The sequence below is a fragment of the Electrona antarctica genome (genome assembly GCF_951216825.1).
Source record: "Electrona antarctica genome assembly, chromosome: 13".
Lineage (NCBI taxonomy): Eukaryota > Metazoa > Chordata > Actinopteri > Myctophiformes > Myctophidae > Electrona > Electrona antarctica.
The window spans coordinates 3,088,813-3,109,280 of NC_136794.1; the positions used below are offsets into that span (position 1 = coordinate 3,088,813).

A 20,468-nucleotide genomic window follows, 5' to 3' on the forward strand; every position below is an offset into this window, starting at 1 on the left:
AAACCGCAGCAAATTAAATATGCAAGAATCCAAATTCTCCGCCCATTCGCATTCGAGTCTACCGAAGTATTATGTGAGAATGTGACCTTAATGCCCGTTTATTTTCATGTTTTTTAAATGGTTGTTTAAATTGTATTGTTTGTTCTTTGCTTCTTTTAACCTGTACAGCACTTTGGTTGACCTGGTCATGTCAAATGTGCTCTATGAATTAAGTTGAGTTGAGTAATTCTACAAAGGAGTAAAAAACAACGAAACATTGAACCTTGAACTGCATCTTTACTTCTTTTAAAACAAAGAAATACAGGCTGAAGTTTCCTCAACGGAAGAATTATTTGTTCCCTGCACACAAGAACCCACATGCACGCACACACGCACGGACATATACGCACATATACACACGCACATACAGTATGCACACACTTGTGACCCGGCTTGAAAATGTCCCCCATGAATAAATAACACAAATATGTTCAAAAGGGATTAGGGGTGCAAAGATTAACGTCCCATCATTTAACACCATTTTAGGCGGGAACCCCTTTTGGTGTTAGCATTATGTTATGCTTTAGCCATTGAAAAATAGCAGATCTACAAGCTCATAGCGCGCCACCGAGTGGCGCGCTATGAACTTGTAGGTCTGCTATTTTTGAAAAATCGAAGAACGACTGACATAGAAACATAGCTTTTTCAGAAAACTGTCAGGATGTAGAAGACATTTTTTAGAATCTGATCTCGGGTCAAAATGGGTTAACACCCTTAACGCCCGGGGGTATTCGGAACCATTAAATCAGTGCGCCCAGCGATTTGCTGCTTCAGAGCCTAATTCAAGGTTGCACCGCGCCATCTTGGAAGGTGCTAGATGTAGCCAAAACACCCCCGAGGGGAACGCCAGCCACCGGAGGTGTGATTATCCTACTTCTAACGCGACAAAGCGACGGGACCGGCGATGGGCCGTCAAAAACATAATCTTTGGTTAGAATTGGAATCGTTGATTCAGATCAAGAGATATTCACGTTTTTAAGATTTTTCAACCTATCCATTAAAATGGAGGGGGACCACTTTGGATGAACGTCCCAACCCGGAAATTACATTGAATGTTGCCCAAGAGACGCTCCCAGCCTGTGGAGCCGTGCGCTCCCGTTTATGAAATGGTTAATGTTCCGTCTTCTGATTAATCTCCGTCCCTGGGCGATGAGCGTTAACTATTTGATAGGGCGTAGAACTCCGTCTTGGCCGCTCAGAGTGTTTTAATCTGCTTTCTTCTGCTGCGTTTTCCTGCGTGCGTATTCCTCCGCCCACTGCAGCGCCTCTGTGATGTCATCGCATGTGCCCGCCCCCTTGGCAACATGGGCGGAGCCCCCGGCACTCCCGCCCAGGTGACGACACACGGCCAACGCCCAATCACTGGCCGGGAGAGACGTCCCGCCCTGGGAAACAAACGCACACGCACGCACGCACGCACGCACGCACAAACAGAAAACACAGTCATGCTGCGTTTACCTTAGCAGCCTCAGAAGCTACAACATAAACAAGTTTAGAAAAAGTGCAATTAAAAGTACTTTTTTTCCATGTGTTTATTAGTGTGGAACCACAAGGGTGTCAGTGTGTGTGTGTGTGTGTGTGTGTGTGTGTGTGTGTGTGTGTGTATTACCTTGGGTACCTGACAGGCACACAGAACCTTCCCAGAATGCCGCTGGTGAGCGAGCAGCATTACGAGGCAGCCTGGAGCCCTGTCACTGAGCTGGTTCACCGTTTTCATCACCATCTGTTCATTAAACACAGACGATAATAATTATACTGTATTTAACACTGTTCACCATCTGTTCATTAACAACTTAACACACACGATGATAATTATACTGTAATTAACACTGTTCACCAGCTATTCATTAACATAGACGATAATTATTATACCGTAATTAATACCGTTATTAACACCGTTTACCATCCATTAACATCGGTATCAGCTAGGGTTGTCCCCGATCTGATCACGTGATCGGAAACCGCCCCGGTTTCCGATCGGAAAACGCCCCGGTTTCCGATCCCTAATAACAATATTATATCCATATCATGATATTAGACTGGATATTGTCTGTGATTTTAGATAATGATATGGCATATGTGCTCTATATAAAAATATAAATATCGGATTGGGGAAAAGGTCGGTATCGGCAGATACTCAAAATGAACACTAAATTATTCCAGGTAACTAAGATGTGACTAAAACCAAACAGAGCTGTTCAAAAGACTGACTGAAACTAAAAATCTAAAATTGCAGTCAAAATCAACACAGACTGCATTGTAATAATCCTATTCTGTCAGGCAGAAACCTCCATATTTCAGCTTCAGTTATTCTTCTATAAATGAGTCCCACGAAAGCAGTGAAAACAGCAGATCTACAAGCCCCACCCCCAGCAGCGATGTGGGACAGTCTGATCTACAAGCCCCACCCCCCCAGCAGCCATGTGGGACAGTTTGATCTACAAGCCCCACCCCCAGCAGCGATGTGGGACAGTCTGATCTACAAGCCCCACCCCCAGCAGCGATGTGGGACAGTCTGATCTACAAGCCCCACCCCCAGCAGCGATGTGGGACAGTCTGATCTACAAGCCCCACCCCCAGCAGCCATGTGGGACAGTCTGATCTACAAGCCCCACCTTCCCAGCAGCCACGTGGGACAGTCTGATCTACAAGCCCCACCCCCCCAGCAGCCATGTGGGACAGTCTGATCTACAAGCCCCACCTTCCCAGCAGCCACGTGGGACAGTCTGATCTACAAGCCCCACCCCCCCAGCAGCCATGTGGGACAGTCTGATCTACAAGCCCCACCCCCCCAGCAGCCATGTGGGACAGTCTGATCTACAAGCCCCACCCCCAGCAGCCATGTGGGACAGTCTGATCTACAAGCCCCACCCCCCCAGCAGCCATGTGGGACAGTCTGATCTACAAGCCCCACCCCCCCAGCAGCCATGTGGGACAGTCTGATCTACAAGCCCCACCCCCAGTAGCCATGTGGGACAGTCTGATCTACAAGCCCCACCCCCAGTAGCCATGTGGGACAGTCTGATCTACAAGCCCCACCCCCAGCAGCGATGTGGGACAGTCTGATCTACAAGCCCCACCCCCAGTAGCCATGTGGGACAGTCTGATCTACAAGCCCCACCCCCAGCAGCCATGTGGGACAGTCTGATCTACAAGCCCCACCCCCAGTAGCCATGTGGGACAGTCTGATCTACAAGCCCCACCCCCAGCAGCGATGTGGGACAGTCTGATCTACAAGCCCCACCCCCCCAGCAGCCATGTGGGACAGTCTGATCTACAAGCCCCACCCCCAGCAGCGATGTGGGACAGTCTGATCGTGGGTCAAAGACATGAAACATTTCAGTGTGAAATATTTAAAAAAAAATAAAGTTAAGTGAGACAAGAGTCAACGCACTGAGATGGAGTCGGCATCAACACAGTCCACCAAGACTTCTCTGTCGCTGTGCTTCTGTAGCAAGAGCTGGGCTTTATCTGCTGCCTGGAACACACACACACACGCGCACGCACCCACACGACATTGTCAGAATTATCTCCATGTTGAACAGCGTAGCTCATCCTCTTTATTCTCCAAATATTTGTGGCTGTTATTTTCCACAGTTTAATATTATTAAGTACACAAAGTAGCGTAGCATAGCATTGTGTTACCTCTTTATTCTCCAGCTTCCTGATAGCAGTGTAGCGTAGCATAGCATAGTGTTACCTCTTTATTGATAGCAGTGTAGCGTAGCATAGCGTAGCGTAGCATTGTGTTACCTCTTTATTCTCCAGCTTCCTGATAGCAGTGTTGCATCTCCTCTGGAGAGACTTGAGTTGCGTCTGGAGTTCTCTCTTCAGCCACTGGGGGGCAGCAGTGCTGTCCACCACCTTGACAATAAAACCAACAACAACGTGTCAGGTTGATGGCGCTGTGGAGTCGAGCGCCACATGACTTACAGTAGAGGTTCACAAACTTTTTCATGTCAAGGACCCCCTAATTAGCCCGAGCACCCCCCATTTGAAAAGATATGCCAGGGACCCCCATAAGAGAAGATTTGACATGCATTGGTCTATGGACCCCCATTTAACACCCCAATCGCCCAGGATGAAGTTTTATCCAAAAGACGAAGTTTATTGATATCAAAAGCGATCGCATCGCTCCACAGCCTAGGAGCGCCTGTTGCGCAATCCTCGATGTTGCGTAACAGTGGGACGTCATCGAAAATGTTCCCTGCCTGTTTAGCCGACGACAACGAAAATCTTAAAATGTTAATAACTCGCGATCTAAATCATCATAAGAAAAGACCCTGTGTTAAGACAGCCCACCGCAGTCCCGTCGCTAGTCGCGGTAGAATTAATAAAACCTCCCGTTGTTGTCGATCGGCTCTAGAGTGTTTTGGCTACATTTAGCTGCTACATTCACATCCGGGATAACATTTGTACACTCTCAGAGTTACAGACCCACAAGGGTCCATTTAGTTCCTAACTATCATTTAGCTGCATGGGGACCCCCTGGAACTCCCCCAAGGATCCCACTTTGGGAACCACTGACTTACAGTATTAAATGTCATAAATGTCTTCTAAATCATGACAGTTTTCTGAAAAACCCTGTTTGTATATCAGTGGTGCTCAAACCTTTTCATGTCAAGGACCCCCCAAAATTATCTGTATATTCGGCCCCTCGACCCCCATCTGAAAATGTTTTGTACCAGGGTTTTGTATCCCCCCCCCCCCCCCCCCCCCCAGAAGACAGATATGAGTAAAAAAAATAAAACGTGGAAGAATATATATTCAAAGTTGTTCAAGATTAAAGTTTAAAATAATGGTAAAAGACTCTCAGCCTTTTTCGTGAGCCCTGAAATTAATATATGTGACCAAATTTGAATTTGACCCAACAGATTTGGAGATATGGCTTATAGAGTAATGTCTTGCAGAGAAACAGCGAGTTGAGAAAACAGGCTTGAAAGGTTCACTTCTGGGGACTCTAACATTATACCTAGCTACATGTTTAATATGTCGATTTCAGCTCTGACACTTATTTCAGACATGCTCTAGTATGTGAAGATACTGTGTGCTATTAACTCATTTTTTCTCCTCTGGTGAAAAGCTGAAATTTGCGCGATGGCAGGCTCTCAGTCAAATCTGGTCACATATGTGGGAAGTTTTCACCTCCTGGTTTTGTGGGGAAATGAAAGGCGAGGGTTTTGTTTTTCAGAGTAAAATCTCCCTCCTCTGCTTGGCACTCTAGCGCCTTTATTCTGAAATATTCCCCCGGCACCCAAATCGTCAAAAGAGTTTACGCACATCCGTCAGAAGCCCCGCCTCCTTGGCCAGGCTGTTTGCTGATTGGATGCAGGAAGGGGCGGAGCCAGACACTCTGGCCGACAGAGACTCCACATCCTGAGACAACGCCTCGCCCTCCTCCCTGGCCTGGAACACACGCACGCACGCACGCACGCGCACGCGCACACGCACACGCACACACACACACACACACACACACACACACACACACACACACACACAGGTACATAAAACAAACACACCTGTCCTGTCAGGTACTAGCTACATGCACTGTGTGTGTGTGTGTGTGTGTGTGTGTGTGTGTGTGTGTGTGTGTGTGTGTGTGTATGTGTGTGTGTGTGTGTGTATGTGCACATTACCTGTCTAGCTTGTTGTCCAGTAACAGCTACTATTCTGCTGATTCCTTTAACAATCTGTCTCTCCGACACAATCACCAGGTCCTCGATCGCCCCCGTGGACAGCAGATGACTACAGAGAGAGAGAGAGAGAGAGAGAGAGAGGTTAAACGTGGTCTTTCTTGTTGTTAAAAAAATACTTTTTAAAAATACTTGCTAAAAACACTTTAGCAGCATTGAACAATAAAATAATTAGAAAAGGACAAAAAAACATTTGTACTGGAAAAAAAAATGATCCGTTCAGTTTCTGAAAACATTTCCGTTGCTTTTCCAAAAATAACGACATTACAGGATCCTGCATCGCTTGTGTTGGAGCGGCACCCGTTTTGTTCAAAACGGAATTCTGGGAATTCAGCAGTTTTTCTTTTTTTTTATCCCACGTTTTCCAACTCATTTGTTTCACCCAGTGTCAATCATCTAATGCAGGGGTTCTCAACCCGTGGGTCGCGACCCCTCTGGGGGGGTCGCCAAATTATTTTAGGGGGTCCCCAAATTATTTTCAAAAAATATATATATATATATTTATTTTTTTAATTTATTTTTCACGATTTTTCAAAAATAGCAGACCTACAAGCTCGTAGCGCGCCACTCGGTGGCGCGCTATGAGCTTGTAGATCTGCTATTTTTCAATAGCTAAATTATAACAATGCTTAAAACACCAAAAGGGGTTCCCGCCCAAAATGGTTTAAGGTTATTGTAGCAGTCAATTTATATTGGGGGTCGGGAGGGGGCGGGGCGGGGGTCCCGAGACATTGCCAAAGCATTTCCGGGGGTCCCCGGCCAAAAAACATTGAGAACCCCTGATCTAATGCAGCGGTCCCCAAACCTTTTTGGCCGTGCCCCGCCTGTTACCTCCTGACCTAGCTGACGCACCCCTCAACACTCGGTCTCGTTGTATTTGGCCAAAAATGATACATGTTTTTTATATGATTATGGCAAAAATAATCACAGAATGTCACTGCACTGAGAGACATGCAGCTGCTGTATACTCCCACAGCTGCTCTATACTTTACATCTCCTTACAACAGTGGTTTTGCAGTTTGTGTTAAATAACACTATAAAACCTCCATTACCCTTTTCATGTCACGCACCCCCCTATAGGGGGCGTCCGCGCACCACAAGGGGTGCGACTGTGGCTCAGGAGGTAGAGCAGGTCGTCCAATGATCCATGGGTCGGCGGTTCGAATCCCGGCTCCTCCTGTCTACATGTCGAAGTGTCCGAGTGCCGCGCTACGAGCTTGTAAATGCGTGAAAATGCGGCGCAACTCTTTGAATATATATTCTTTCAGAGCGAACGTTTTTAACTCAAATCTTTGCTTCTGGGGGGAGGGGTCCCTGGAACAACATATTATGAGATGGAGGTCGGAGGCCAAATACATATCATTTTTGAGGTCCTTGACATGAAATAGTTTGAGAACCACTGATACAGAAACATAGGGTTTTTCAGAGAACTGTCAGGATTTAGAAGACATTTTGTAGAATCGTCCTCAGGTCTAAAACTAAACCATCACGTACGTCCCACAGCAGAGTTCCACAGACGTCTGCCTGTCCGTCCGTCCGTCCAGCAGCTCGGGCACCTCCACACCCACGGACACCACCCGGACCGGGTCAGGGTAGACCTGCAGAGCGGGTCAAAACATCAAACATCCACAATATGAGGCCAGTTTGACCGCATTATATTAGTCTGGAACTTCAGACTATTATCACTGCAGAGATATTAGTCTGGAACTACAGACTATTATTATGTTATTATGTTCTGGTAGACTGGTACCTGCTCTACTGTAGTCCTGAGTCCTGGGACGGTCCTGGCCTGCTCCAGAGGGACCTCCATGCTGTGAACAGGCAGGTTGGACCTGATGATGTTCTGAACGGAACTCTCCAGGTCCTGCAGCTGGGACACACTCAGAGAACCCTGTGCGCACGCACGCAAACACATGCAAGCGCACCACACACGCACAGAAGAATACCCCATATTAGCAGAAAACAACAATCCACATACGTACCACACACCGCATAATATGAAATGCATGACAAAACATGTGTGCGTGCGTGCGTGCGTGCGTGCGTGTGTTAGGGCATTAAGCGACTAGTCGACTTTTTTTTCCGTAGGCCTCAAGATCAGGTAGATTATAGTTTTAGTCACCAATGTACACAGTTTTGAAATGTACAAATATTTATTTCCAAAAAACAAAAGAAAAGTATTTTCTTTCTTTTTTATTTTCTACATAATAGGTAGTTAAACAACTAGTCGACTAGTAAACTAGGCAACTAGTAAAAATGACTAGAAGTGAATGCCCTAGTGTGTGTGTGTGTGTGTGTGTGTGTGCACGTGTTCAGTACCTTGACGGTGCAGTCGAAGTGTGTGTGTGTGTGTGTTCAGTACCTTGACGGTGCAGTCGAAGTGTGTGTGTGTGTTCAGTACCTTGACGGTGCAGTCGAAGCGCAGCCTGTCCGCGGTCACAGAGGACCCTCTCTGCTCCAGCCGGTCCCCCAGCAGCTGGCGGAGGGCCAGGTTCAGCAGGTGCGTGGCCGTGTGTTTGACCATGCAGGCCACGCGGTGGGCCTGGTCCAGCTGCAGGAGCACGCGCTCGCCCGTCCGCAGGGGAGCGGCGGCGGTGGGCGTCACCTGGTGCACCACGTAACCCCCCGCCTGCTCCACGGACTCCACCGCAAACAGCACGTCCTGGAGTGAGAGGGGAAGGGGAGAGGAGACTTCTTAACCCATTTTGACCTGAGATCAGATTCTAAAAATGTCTTCTAAATCCTGACAGTTTTCTGTCAGGACTTTTATGTCAGTCGTTCTTCGATTTTTCAAAAATAGCAGACCTACAAGCTCGTAGCGCTATGAGCTTGTAGATCTGCTATTTTTCAATAGCTAAAGCATAACATAATGCTAACACCAAAAGGGGTTCCCCCCCAAAATGGGTTAATGAGTACAAGAGGCTCTATGCAAAGCAGAAAAAAAGTCCTGACGTCACTCACTCATCCCCTGGTTCTAAAGTCCTGACGTCACTCACTCATCCCCTGGTTCTAAAGTCCTGACGTCACTCACTCATCCCCTGGTTCTAAAGTCCTGACGTCACTCACTCATCCCCTGGTTCTAAAGTCCTGACATCACTCGCTCATCCCCTGGTTCTAGAGTCCTGACGTCACTCACTCATCCCCTGGTTCTAAAGTCCTGGCGTCACTCACTCATCCCCTGGTTCTAAAGTCCTGACATCACTCACTCATCCCCTGGTTCTAAAGTCCTGACGTCACTCACTCATCCCCTGGTTCTAAAGTCCTGACATCACTCGCTCATCCCCTGGTTCTAAAGTCCTGACATCACTCACTCATCCCCTGGTTCTAAAGTCCTGACATCACTCACTCATCCCCTGGTTCTAAAGTCCTGACATCACTCACTCATCCCCTGGTTCTAAAGTCCTGACATCACTCGCTCATCCCCTGGTTCTGAAGTCCTGACGTCACTCGCTCATCCCCTGGTTCTGAAGTCCTGACGTCACTCACTCATCCCCTGGTTCTAAAGTCCTGACGTCACTCACTCATCCCCTGGTTCTAAAGTCCTGACGTCACTCACTCATCCCCTGGTTCTAAAGTCCTGACATCACTCACTCATCCCCTGGTTCTAAAGTCCTGACGTCACTCACTCATCCCCTGGTTCTAGAGTCCTGACGTCACCACACTTTGAGGCCCACTGCACTGGTGTAGCAGAAGTGTTTCTAATTCCTGTCCAAAAATGGGATGAGTATGCAGTTAAACATTTATTTTGACAGTTCTGCGTCTGACCTGCAGTGCGTCTGTGGTGAAGTAGCTCTGGTCGTGCGTCTGCCCCCCCTGCTCCGTGTGTGTGTGTGTGTGTGTGTGTGTGTGCTGTGCGTGCGTGCGTGCGTGCGTGCGTGCGTGCGTGCGTGCGTGTCTGACCTGCAGTGCGTCTGCGGTGAAGTAGCCCTGGTCGTGCGTCTGCCCCCCCTGCTCCGAGTAGAAGATGGTACGGTCCAGGATCACGCCGCACCTCTCCCCTTCCGTCACCTGATCCACTAGGCCACGCCCCCCGCTGTACAGAGCCAGCACGGTGGCCGTGCACGGCGCGAACACTGCAACACACACACGCACACACAAAATGACACACATACACATGAATAGGGACACGCCGCGCTGCACTGCCACAACGCATCTGTGTCACCTTAGCTTGACAACCACTTTTAACATACTATACATCAGAGGGACAGCACAGGTCAGATGTTTTGGAGATAAAGCCAGAGAGGCCAGACTGAGGAGGGATAGTGAGTATATATTGGTAGAAGGATGTTGAGGTATCCCACGCCCCCCCAGACGGGGGTCGGCGGCCAATTAAATATAATTGTTGGGGTCCTTGAAGAAGTAGTTTTTTTCTTCTTTTTCCAGAAAACTGCCATGATTTTTGTAGAATCTGGCGTCAGGTCTCAATGGGTTAGACATTACCATATCGACCCTGGGCATCCAGGTTGTATTTTAAACATTACCATATCGGCCCTGGGCATCCAGGTTGTATTTTAAACATTACCATATCGGCCCTGGGCATCCAGGTTGTATTTTAAACATTACCATATCGGCCCTGGGCATCCAGGTTGTATTTTAAACATTACCATATCGGCCCTGGGCATCCAGGTTGTATTTTAAACATTACCATATCGGCCCTGGGCATCCAGGCTGTATTTTAAACATTACCATAACGGCCCTGGGCGTCCAGGCTGTATTTTAAACATTACCATATCGGCCCTGGGCGTCCAGGCTGTATTGGTACTTGGGGCTGTCGTCGGTGTGCGGGACCCCCTGGCTCTGCAGGAGAGCCAGGCTGTGGACGTCCATCTTCACCCCCCCAGCGGCGGCCGCGGCGTCGTCCTCTGGACCGTCCCGGGACAGACTCTGGGGGGGGAGAGAGAGAGAGAGAGACACACACACACACACACACACACACACACACACACACACACACACACACACACACACACACACACACACACACACACACACACACACACACACACACACACACACACACACACACACACACACACACACACACACACACACACACACACACACACACACACACACACACACACACACACAGAGAGAACATTGGGAACATTATGAACAGAATTAGAATTTTCTGCTTTGTAATCAGCACAGGGGAGATGACTTGACACAAATGGGGGTGCATGTGCACGCTTATCCGACACACCAAAGGTATGACATGCGGGAATCACCCATCGCTCCCAACATGGGTCGGGGTGACATGCGTTGCGCCGTGCGTGTGGTTAGTGCTTGGGGTAGGTTGTCGGTCTAATGACTGTCGGACTGTTAGTAATAATAGTATGTGGGAAACTAAAGCCTCTACCCCACAAATTTAATAATTTTATACATAAGTGTAAAAATGTAAAAAAAAAAAATGTCGAAATAGTTGATCTACAAGCTTACAACATGTCACAAAGTGACATGTTGTAAGCTTGTAGATCTGCTATTTCTGCTCTTTTTTGGAAAATGTTTGAAAATGTACAGACATTTCTCAAAGTGGAAACGACCGACGACTATGCAAAAAATTTGCGATTATCTCACGATTGTGTCATAATTGTGACAGGGCGTGTCTCTGACTGGACGGGGACCAATCGCGTCGTGGCTCTCTCTCTGACGCGACGACGACGACGCCAACCAATCACCTTCTCTCTCTCCGCCAGGCACTCCATCTCCTGGTGGTCGAGCGAGGCTCCTCTCTCCTCCAGCATCAGATGGACCAGGTCCAGAGGGAAGCCCAGGTTACGGAACAGAGACCAGGCCACCGGGGCTGTGCACGCACACACACACACAGGCAGGCAGGCAGGCACACGCACGCACACGCACGCACACACACACACACACACACACACACCCACACACACACGTTTGCATTACTCTACTTCAGTAGTTCTACACATTTTTAGTATCAAGGACCCCAACATGTATTTGGGATAGGGCATGCTTATTTTTTTGGCACGGACAGACACGTAAACTAACAAAGCCAGTTGTAGGAGTGGTTTACACGACTCAAAAATGACTAGAAGTGAATGCCCTAATTTGGGGGTCCCCATGGGGGTCCCCATCTGACAATGTTTTGTGGCCCGGGGCGGCCTAGTGGACCGGGCACCTAGGCTACGGATTCGAGTCCCGTTCCCTGACCGAACTTTGCTGTATGTCACTCCCCGTCTATATCCCCTCATTTCCTGACTCACTTTCCATGATAAAAAATGGTAAAATGCAGATGTGGGGGTCCCTGACATGACCATGTTTATTAGAACCACTGACAGGTACACATGGAATAAAGCTAAGTCAAATCTAAAGACTGAAAATGTCATGATGATGTTTTAGTTGCCGACCAGGTGAAAAAATCACGACATTTCTGAGAACACTCATGTTTCAGGAAGATGCTTCTTAAAACCCCTTCATGGCCAACGACGTAATTGACGTAATGAAATCAATAAATCCCTTGTGGCCAATGACGTAATGGACGTAATCGATTGATTCCCAATAATCGGGAGCTTATTGTCGCAAAACTTAGCTTTTTTTTTGCTAATTTGGCTAACGGCCGATGTAATCTTCCTAAAACCGGCCGATCACACACGCGCGTGATCGCGCATGCATCGCTGCGTAAAATGCGATGTTTTGGGCTTGATTAGAGCTTAATTTGACTTAGTTATGAAAAATACGATGATAGCTTAGCATTCCGGACATCTGAGAGTGTAACACAGTAGCAAAGCTACTGCCGGATATTTTGATCCAAACCGGAAGTGGTCATCGTTCACTCGCTCTCTTCAGAATCGGCAAAATGGTGACGTTACCGCCACCATCAGGACTGATTGTCCCAATACTATAGTCTTGCCCCGTCAAAATGAGATATAGTGTGTATATCGCGGATTTTTCTATTGGCATTAAAATGACAAATTAAACATATGAATAATGCTGTCTGAAGGCACAATCCACTGTTAATTAGGCTTGGCCACAAGAGGGTTAACTTGACTTCTATTGCGAGTTTTGATCACTTCAAAAAGTCTTTCATCTTAAAATAAGTATAATGACTGAAAATAGCCTAAATCTCCAAGCTGACAACACTTGTAGATCTGCTATTTTCGGTGCGCAGCATGCGTTCACAGGAAGACAGGCTGGTTTCTATGGAACCCAAATGACTGAAATGAGTCGTGGCGACCCGAGAGCTTTAAACCATTTTGTGCGGGAACCCCTTTTGGTGTTTTAAAGCATTATGTTATACTTTAGCTATTGAAAAATAGCAGATCTACAAGCTCATAGCGCGGCACCGAGTGCCGCGCTATGAACTTGTAGGTCTGCTATTTTTTAAAAATCGTGAAAATGTGCCTCAAATCTTTGAATATATATTATTACAGAGTGAACATTTTAACTCAAATCTTTGCTTCTGGGGAGGTCCCTGGAACAACATATTTTGCAGATGGGGGAGGGGGGGGGGGGCGGAGGCATATTTCATATAATCTTTGGGGTCCTTGACATGAAATATTGAGCACCACTGATACAGAAACATAAGGTTTTTCAGAAAACTGTTGAAGACATTTCTTAAATTTCGACGTCAGGCCTGAATGGGTTAAACCATGCGTTACCTGGGAAGAACCCCCCTGGGGGGGTCTGCTCCTTGCTCAGGGTGCTGTCGATGACGCGGCGCCCCTGCTGGAGAGCGCTGAGGAACTGCAGCTCGCCGTCGTCGATGACCTCCATGACCCTGCGCTGCTCTCGCCGGAGCTCGGGATAGGCGTCGCCCAGGACGTCGGCCACCACGGGCACCAGGCTCGCCAGCGAGCCCTGCGGAGCCCGCAGCACCTCGGAGCAGAAGCGCACCGCTCTCCTCAGGATCCTCCTGATAGGACAGGTCATATTCAGTATTTAAGTCCGACGTCATTTTGTAGTGCTACGTTACGTCCGGGTCCAAGTGGCACCAGCTCCCGTCCGCATCTCATTGTAAATAGAATATCTAAACGTGTGGATCTTTTTACAATGACGTTATTTTTCAGAAAGGAAGCCATTGAGGGTTAAAATGGGTCTTAATGCTTCCAACTCGAGTAGAATTATTAATGTTTTGTGTCCATGACGAAAAAAATATATGATGTGGAGACAATAAAGACTATTATTATCATTATTATTGAAGGTGGTAACAGTCCATTTGCTCAGTAAAATATTTCGGGCCATATTTAGAATCTTTGCAGGCTTGAGTATGTTGAATCTAGTTTGCATTAATGAGGATTTAGTTGACACAATGAAATAAAATGGCGATAGTATTCAGTGTGGGGCAGACGGCCTGTCACAGCCAGATTTGGGAGAGCAGCGCAGCTTTGTTGTTGCGAGGAAAGCGGTAAAATTAGACTTTCGTGGTTGTTTTCGTCTCAGATTTAGTCCGACGGAGCGTCACAGTATAACTCTATGGGGACACAAAAGCGACACAAAAGTAGGACCCGGAAGTATCTCAGGAGTGGGTGCCCACGTCACAGCTAAAATACTGAATAGGTTATATAGGGACACACCTGGACTGTGATTGGGCAATGAGTTGAGTGGTGATTATGGCAAACACCTGTGTCATTGTGGATGCAGGGAACTGGAAATGTCCACCAGAGGGTGCCATTCAGACAGCATGGAGATAGTTCACATCATCGGTATTGGCCGATATCGGTAATAATCGGTAATATTATTATCGGTTTTAGCACATATTTTATTATATAATAATTATGTTGAAAAATAAATAAAGAAGTCTGAAAAAGCCTTTTGTGATGACGAAGTCAACAAGTTGGAACATTTTTAAATAAAAAAAATACTACATTCAAGCTGTTTATGTTGTGGATATGGGACAACATTTCAGTAACGGTGCATCCCTGGTTTTGGAATAAAGAGCCTTTTTTCAGAATGGACAAAATTATTATAATTTTTGAGGGGCGCTAGCCCCTCCTATGTTCAGCTTTGAGGGTTTGTGCACATACAAACATTGTCCTAACACAACCATTGAATGCCATTGACAACGAATGGCCAGCTTTGAGTGTTTGTGTAAACACAAACATTGCAGATGAAGGTGAGGACGCAAATTGTGATTGGCCGGAATGAGATGATGTATCACCACCGAGTGGCGCGCTACGAGCTTGTAGGTCTGCTATTTTTGAAAAATCGAAGAACCACTGACATAGAAACATAGCTTTTTCAGAAAATCTGATCTCAGGTCAAAATGGGTTAACCCATTTTGGCGGGAATCCCTTTTGGTGTTTTAAGCATTACGTTATACTTTAGCTATTGAAAAATAGCAGATCTACAAGCTCATAGCGCGCCACCGAGTGGCGCGCTACGAGCTTGTAGGTCTGCTATTTTTGAAAAATCGTGAAAATGCGGCACAAATCTTTGAAAATTGAACATAATATTCTTTCAGAAGACTTATTTTTTTATTTCGACGTCAGGCCTAAATGGGTTAAGAAAAGAGCTATATAAGTCCCAGATATTATTATTATTATCCCTTACCTGAGAACCAGCTCCGCTCCTGACATGCCGGGGTAAACTCCGTCGGCGATGCAGACGGACAGCGTGCGAGCGTGGTCGGCGACCACGCGGTACGCCATGTCCACCCGGCCATGGTCCGCCGCGCCCGTCCTGCCCTGGTAGCGCCCCACGCTGGACACCTGGGGGACGGGACATGGAAACACATAAGACGTCAAAACGGGGGCTTCAGCCCCTGCCCCTTTTACCTTGTCTGTAAAACAACAACTGCCCTTTCCAGACCAACGAATGCAGCGTTTACTGCACGGTGAAAGAAATGGCAAAAACGCCACTCCTTTCCATGCCGTAGTGGAAGGCAGCATTAAGGAGAATTGCTTTTTTTTTGTTTTTTTAAGTCTCCTGAACTTGGAAACGCAGCATTTTGCGTTGAACTAATTTGTTTCGAAATCCATGTCGTTACACCACATCTCCAGTAGGTAAAGAGTGCTGGGTTGCGCCCCGACAATAGCCGATCTACAAGCTCTCAACGCGTCGCAGCACGACGCGTTGAGAGCTTGTAGATCAGCTATTTTCGCTGTTTTTGTCCAAAAGTGCCCTCTTACGAGATTTCAGCCCCTGCCTCTCTGACACTCGAGTGAATTTAATAAAATCGAACGGGGTCTGAAATGGACCCGGTTCTGAATCCCAACCCTAGTCCTAACTGATGGGTGGTCCTACAGTACCTGGCCCATGGCGTCCATCAGGGGAGTGAACAGGGTTCTGATTGGTGGTCCTACCTGATGGGTGGTCCAATCTGATGGGTGGTCCTACCAGTGATGGGTGGTCCTACCAGATGGGTGCTCCTATCTGATGGGTGGTCCTACCTGGCCCATGGCGTCCATCAGGGGAGTGAACAGGGTTCTGATTGGTGGTCCTACCTGATGGGTGGTCCAATCTGATGGGTGGTCCTACCAGTGATGGGTGGTCCTACCAGTGATGGGTGGTCCTACCTGGCCCATGGCGTCCATCAGGGGAGTGAACAGGTCTGTGTCGTAATTGGATCGTCGTCCCTGCAGGATGGCCACCAGCCTCTCCAGCCCCATCCCTGTGTCCACGCTGACCTGGGGCAGAGGACGCAGGCTCCGGTCCCATTCCCTGAGAGGACACAAGCGTTAGGATTAGTGTCCCATTCCCTGAGAGGACACAAGCATTAGGATTAGTGTCCCATTCCCTGAGAGGACACAAGCGTTAGGGTCCCATTCCCTGAGAGGACACAAGCGTTAGGATTAGTGTCCCATTCCCTGAGAGGACACAAGCGTTAGGGTCCCATTCCCTGAGAGGACACAAGCGTTAGGGTCCCATTCCCTGAGAGGACACAAGCGTTAGGGTCCCATTCCCTGAGAGGACACAAGCGTTAGCGTCCCATTCCCTGAGAGGACACAAGCATTAGGGTTAGTGTCCCATTCCCTGAGAGGACCCAAGCGTTAGGGTTACGGTTAGGGCCAGCGGACACAGGCTCCAGTCCCATTCCCTGAGAGGACCCAAGCGTTAGGGTTACGGTTAGGGCCAGCGACACAGGCTCCGGTCCCATTCCCTGAGAGGACACAAGCGTTAGGGTCCCATTCCCTGAGAGGACCCAAGCGTTAGGGTTAGTGTCCCATTCCCTGAGAGGACACAAGCGTTAGGGTTAGCGTCCCATTCCCTGAGAGGACACAAGCGTTAGGGTTAGCGTCACATTCCCTGAGAGGACACAAGCGTTAGGGTTAGCGTCCCATTCCCTGAAGAGTACAAACAAGACAGTGGTGGAAAAAAGTATTCACATTTTTTTACTTTAATTAAAAGCATCAATTAATACTGTAGAAATAGTCTGTCCGGAGAGGTTCTCTCTGGGAGTAATAAGGATGGATAGATTGAGGAACGAGTACATCAGAGGTAGGGCTTTAAGCAACTAGTCGACTATTCAACTAGTCGACTAGTAAATCCACTAGTTGACCTTGTTGGTACTAGTTTGCAGGCCTCAAGATCAGCTAGAATACTAGATTATACTAGATTAACATACAGTTTTTAAATGTACAAATATTTTAATTAGGCTTTAAAAAAAGAAAACATAAAAAAAATGTTTTTTCTTCTTTTTTTTACATAATAGGTAGTTAAAACAACTAGTCGACTAGTAAACTAGGCAACTAGTCAACTAGTAAAAATCACTAGAAGTGAAAGCCCTAATCAGAGGGACAGTGCATGTCAGATGTTTTGGAGATGAAGCCAGACTAGACTAAGTTGGTTTGGACACGTACAGAGGATGAATAGTGAGTATATATATCGGTAGAAGGATGTTGAGGTTGGAACTGCAGCCAGGCAGGAGGCCCAGAGCAGGGGTTCTCAACGTTTTTGGCCGGGGACCCCCGGAAATGCTTTGGCAATGTCTCGGGACCCCCGCCTCGCCCCCTCCCGACCCCCAATATAAATTGACTGCTACAATAACCTTAATAATAGAGACAATACACCACAAATAAATACTGAAACCAGATATAATCATTAGGAAGGTGTATGCATGTACTATGTGTACCATGTAAACTCTTAATTTTCGATTTTCCATCCATTCAGTTGGGAAAAAAATAAAATAAAAAATTTGAAAAATAATTTGGGGACCCCCCAAAATAATTTGGCGACCCCCCGAGGGGTCGCGACCCACAGGTTGAGAACCCCTGGCCTAGAGGACGACCAAAGAGAAGATCTATGGATGGTAGTGAAAGAGGACATGAAGTTAGTTGGTGTGAGAGAAGAGGAGGCAGAGGACAGGGAGAGATAGTAGTAGTAGTATAATAGTTGGTAGTAGTAGTACTATAGCAGTATATATACACATACCTGTTGTACTGCATAAACACCAGGTTCCAGATCTCCACCACATCGGGGTCGTCAGCGTTAACGAGCGCGGCGGCCTGGCGGCCCCCTCCGACGTGGTCAAAGTGGATCTCGGTACAGGGGCCGCAGGGGCCCGTGTCCCCCATCTCCCAGAAGTTGTCCTTTAGCCCGAACGGCAGAACGCGCTCCGACGGAACTCTGGGAAATGATAACACAAATACAAACTTTATTTATAAAGCAATTAACCACTTCATAACCTATTTTGGGCGGGAACCCCTTTTGGTGTTAGCATTATGTTATGCTTTAGCTATTGAAAAATAGCAGATCTACAAGCTCATAGCACGCCACCGAGTGGCGCGCTATGAGCTTGTAGGTCTGATATTTTTGAAAAATCTAAGAACGACGAGAATCTGATCTCAGGTCAAAATGGGTTAAAAGCCTCTGTTCTCAGTAAAAAAAAACAGACCTGCATGGCAACTAACTGTATACTTGCAACGCTTTCTAGTGCTGCATAATTAATCGAAAAAGGATTGCAATCTAGATTCAGACACCTACTGTATGCAATCTCATTTTGTGGAGAATCGTGAAGAATGGTGCAGCACTAGTTGGCTGTCCAATTCATTTCAGTTAATGATTTTGCAAGACAGAGAGAGACTTTAACTCATAGAACGCTAGCGCCCTCTGGCGATAGTTCACGGTACGCCAACCATTCACTTTGATTGAATTACAGTGGAGACGAAGACCCGTCTCTTTCACAGACAAAAACTGTAATGGCCGCGATCCTCGCGCCCGTCGCAGCACTCACTAACTAAGAGTCTTTAGAAGCATTCATAATTTTATCGCGCGGTCACGGGGAGTTGCTATTAAGCCACTAAACACAGTTGCTTTGTTCTCTGAAATGGACTACTCGTAAAAAGGATGAGAAATGCTCTTTGTGTTTTCCAATGCATTGTGGCTGAAGGGAAGGAAGGCCAGTCGAACATGGAGCTGCCGTACTTAGCGATGGATGAGTTAACACATTGAGAGCCCACGCAAAACTGCCCAAAAATCACTTTCACCTAGAAAATCCATTCACATTTTTTATAATTCAGCTGACTGTGGAGACACATGCTGGAACTTTTTACTTTGAAATGTTTTATAGTTTGAGTTATTTAATTTAAACGCCAAATGCATTCTCAATGGCGAAAACACAAACTTTGGCACCACGTATAATTTTTTTTTTAAAAAACATTGTTTTGATTTTTTTGATTAAAAAAGCAATAATAAAAATAAATATATATATATATATATTTTTTTTTTCAAAGACGTCCACAGACGTCTTGGGCTCTGCCCGTGCGGTAATACCAAAGACGTCCACAGACGTCTTGGGCACAAAATGTGAGAGGTTTAACTCAAGCACTTTGATATTGTCTTTAAATTATTCTGAATTTATGTTCGGAATAAATAAGTAAATAAATGCAATCCACAGTAATTGGCTCCAGGTGCCACATTTTCAATGTAGTAATGTTCAGCAGCTACAGACTAAAGACAATAAATATGTTCTTGGAAAAATGTTGAATTGTGTTCTCAAAGAATGGTGCAGCACTACCGCTTTCTTCGGACTTTTAGATTTTGCCTAATAATAGGTGCGACAGAACCGATTCCGCTTTCTCACGGTTCCGCATCCCAACCGGTACGGTACGGTACGGTACCGGTACGTACGCACCCGATGTCCAACCAGATGCGTCTGGTCTGATCGTCCGCTGGGAGACCGGCCGCGACGTCTCCGCCGAAATAGGACACGTAGAGTCTGTCTGCAGGGATGCCGAAATGCACCGTGAGCAGAGCCCACGCCATGGAGCACGCCTCCTCCTGTTCACACACACACACACACACACACACACACACACACACACACACACACACACACACACACACACACACACACACACACACACACACACACACACACACACACACACACACACAGATAGACAGTGTGTAAGTGTAAGAGAGACACACATTAGGAAAGCTGAGAGGGAGACGGCAGCAGAGCCATAGAGTATAGACAGAGTTACGACAACTCCGTTCACTTCATGGGGCTTCAATCAGTCCAATGGTGGCGGCTCTTCTACATAGACTTCTATTGGTTTGTCCCCGTTTGAAGGCTTCAAATGTCTATGAGGCTCGCGCGAGTACATGAACCACGTGACCGGGCTGTTTTCTGCCCCCTCAATGTCGTAACTCTGTCTATACTCTATGGCTCTGGACGGCAGGACAGACAGGCAGACAGTGTAGCAGGGACAGACATCAGGACAGTGGACAGAGACACAGTAGGAAAGCTGAGAGGGAGACGGCAGGACAGCAGACAGACAGGCAGACAGTGTAGGAGGGACAGACAGCAGAGACAGGCAGGCAGACTGT

General features: G+C 47.1%; 1 protein-coding gene across 2 annotated transcripts in view; it reads right to left on the reverse strand.

Moving 5' to 3' along the window:
- Nucleotides 1-262: 262 nt before the first annotated feature.
- The window catches only part of LOC306935054 (alanine--tRNA ligase, mitochondrial-like), a 25,778-nt gene continuing 5,572 nt past the window's right edge, over nt 263-20,468 (reverse strand). For both annotated transcript variants that reach the window (XM_079517890.1, XM_079517891.1), the window contains exons 4-20: nt 19,771-19,916; nt 18,069-18,263; nt 16,214-16,358; nt 15,249-15,406; nt 13,358-13,611; nt 11,414-11,538; nt 10,463-10,619; nt 9,636-9,808; nt 8,137-8,397; nt 7,486-7,626; nt 7,230-7,333; nt 5,679-5,787; nt 5,320-5,445; nt 3,793-3,903; nt 3,434-3,517; nt 1,649-1,762; nt 263-1,424 (exon numbers count right to left, since the gene is read on the reverse strand). In XM_079517890.1, the coding sequence (XP_079374016.1) occupies nt 1,245-1,424; nt 1,649-1,762; nt 3,434-3,517; nt 3,793-3,903; nt 5,320-5,445; nt 5,679-5,787; nt 7,230-7,333; nt 7,486-7,626; nt 8,137-8,397; nt 9,636-9,808; nt 10,463-10,619; nt 11,414-11,538; nt 13,358-13,611; nt 15,249-15,406; nt 16,214-16,358; nt 18,069-18,263; nt 19,771-19,916 (2,583 nt within the window). In that variant the 3' untranslated portion in view covers nt 263-1,244. The remainder of the gene's footprint in view (nt 1,425-1,648; nt 1,763-3,433; nt 3,518-3,792; nt 3,904-5,319; nt 5,446-5,678; nt 5,788-7,229; nt 7,334-7,485; nt 7,627-8,136; nt 8,398-9,635; nt 9,809-10,462; nt 10,620-11,413; nt 11,539-13,357; nt 13,612-15,248; nt 15,407-16,213; nt 16,359-18,068; nt 18,264-19,770; nt 19,917-20,468) is intronic.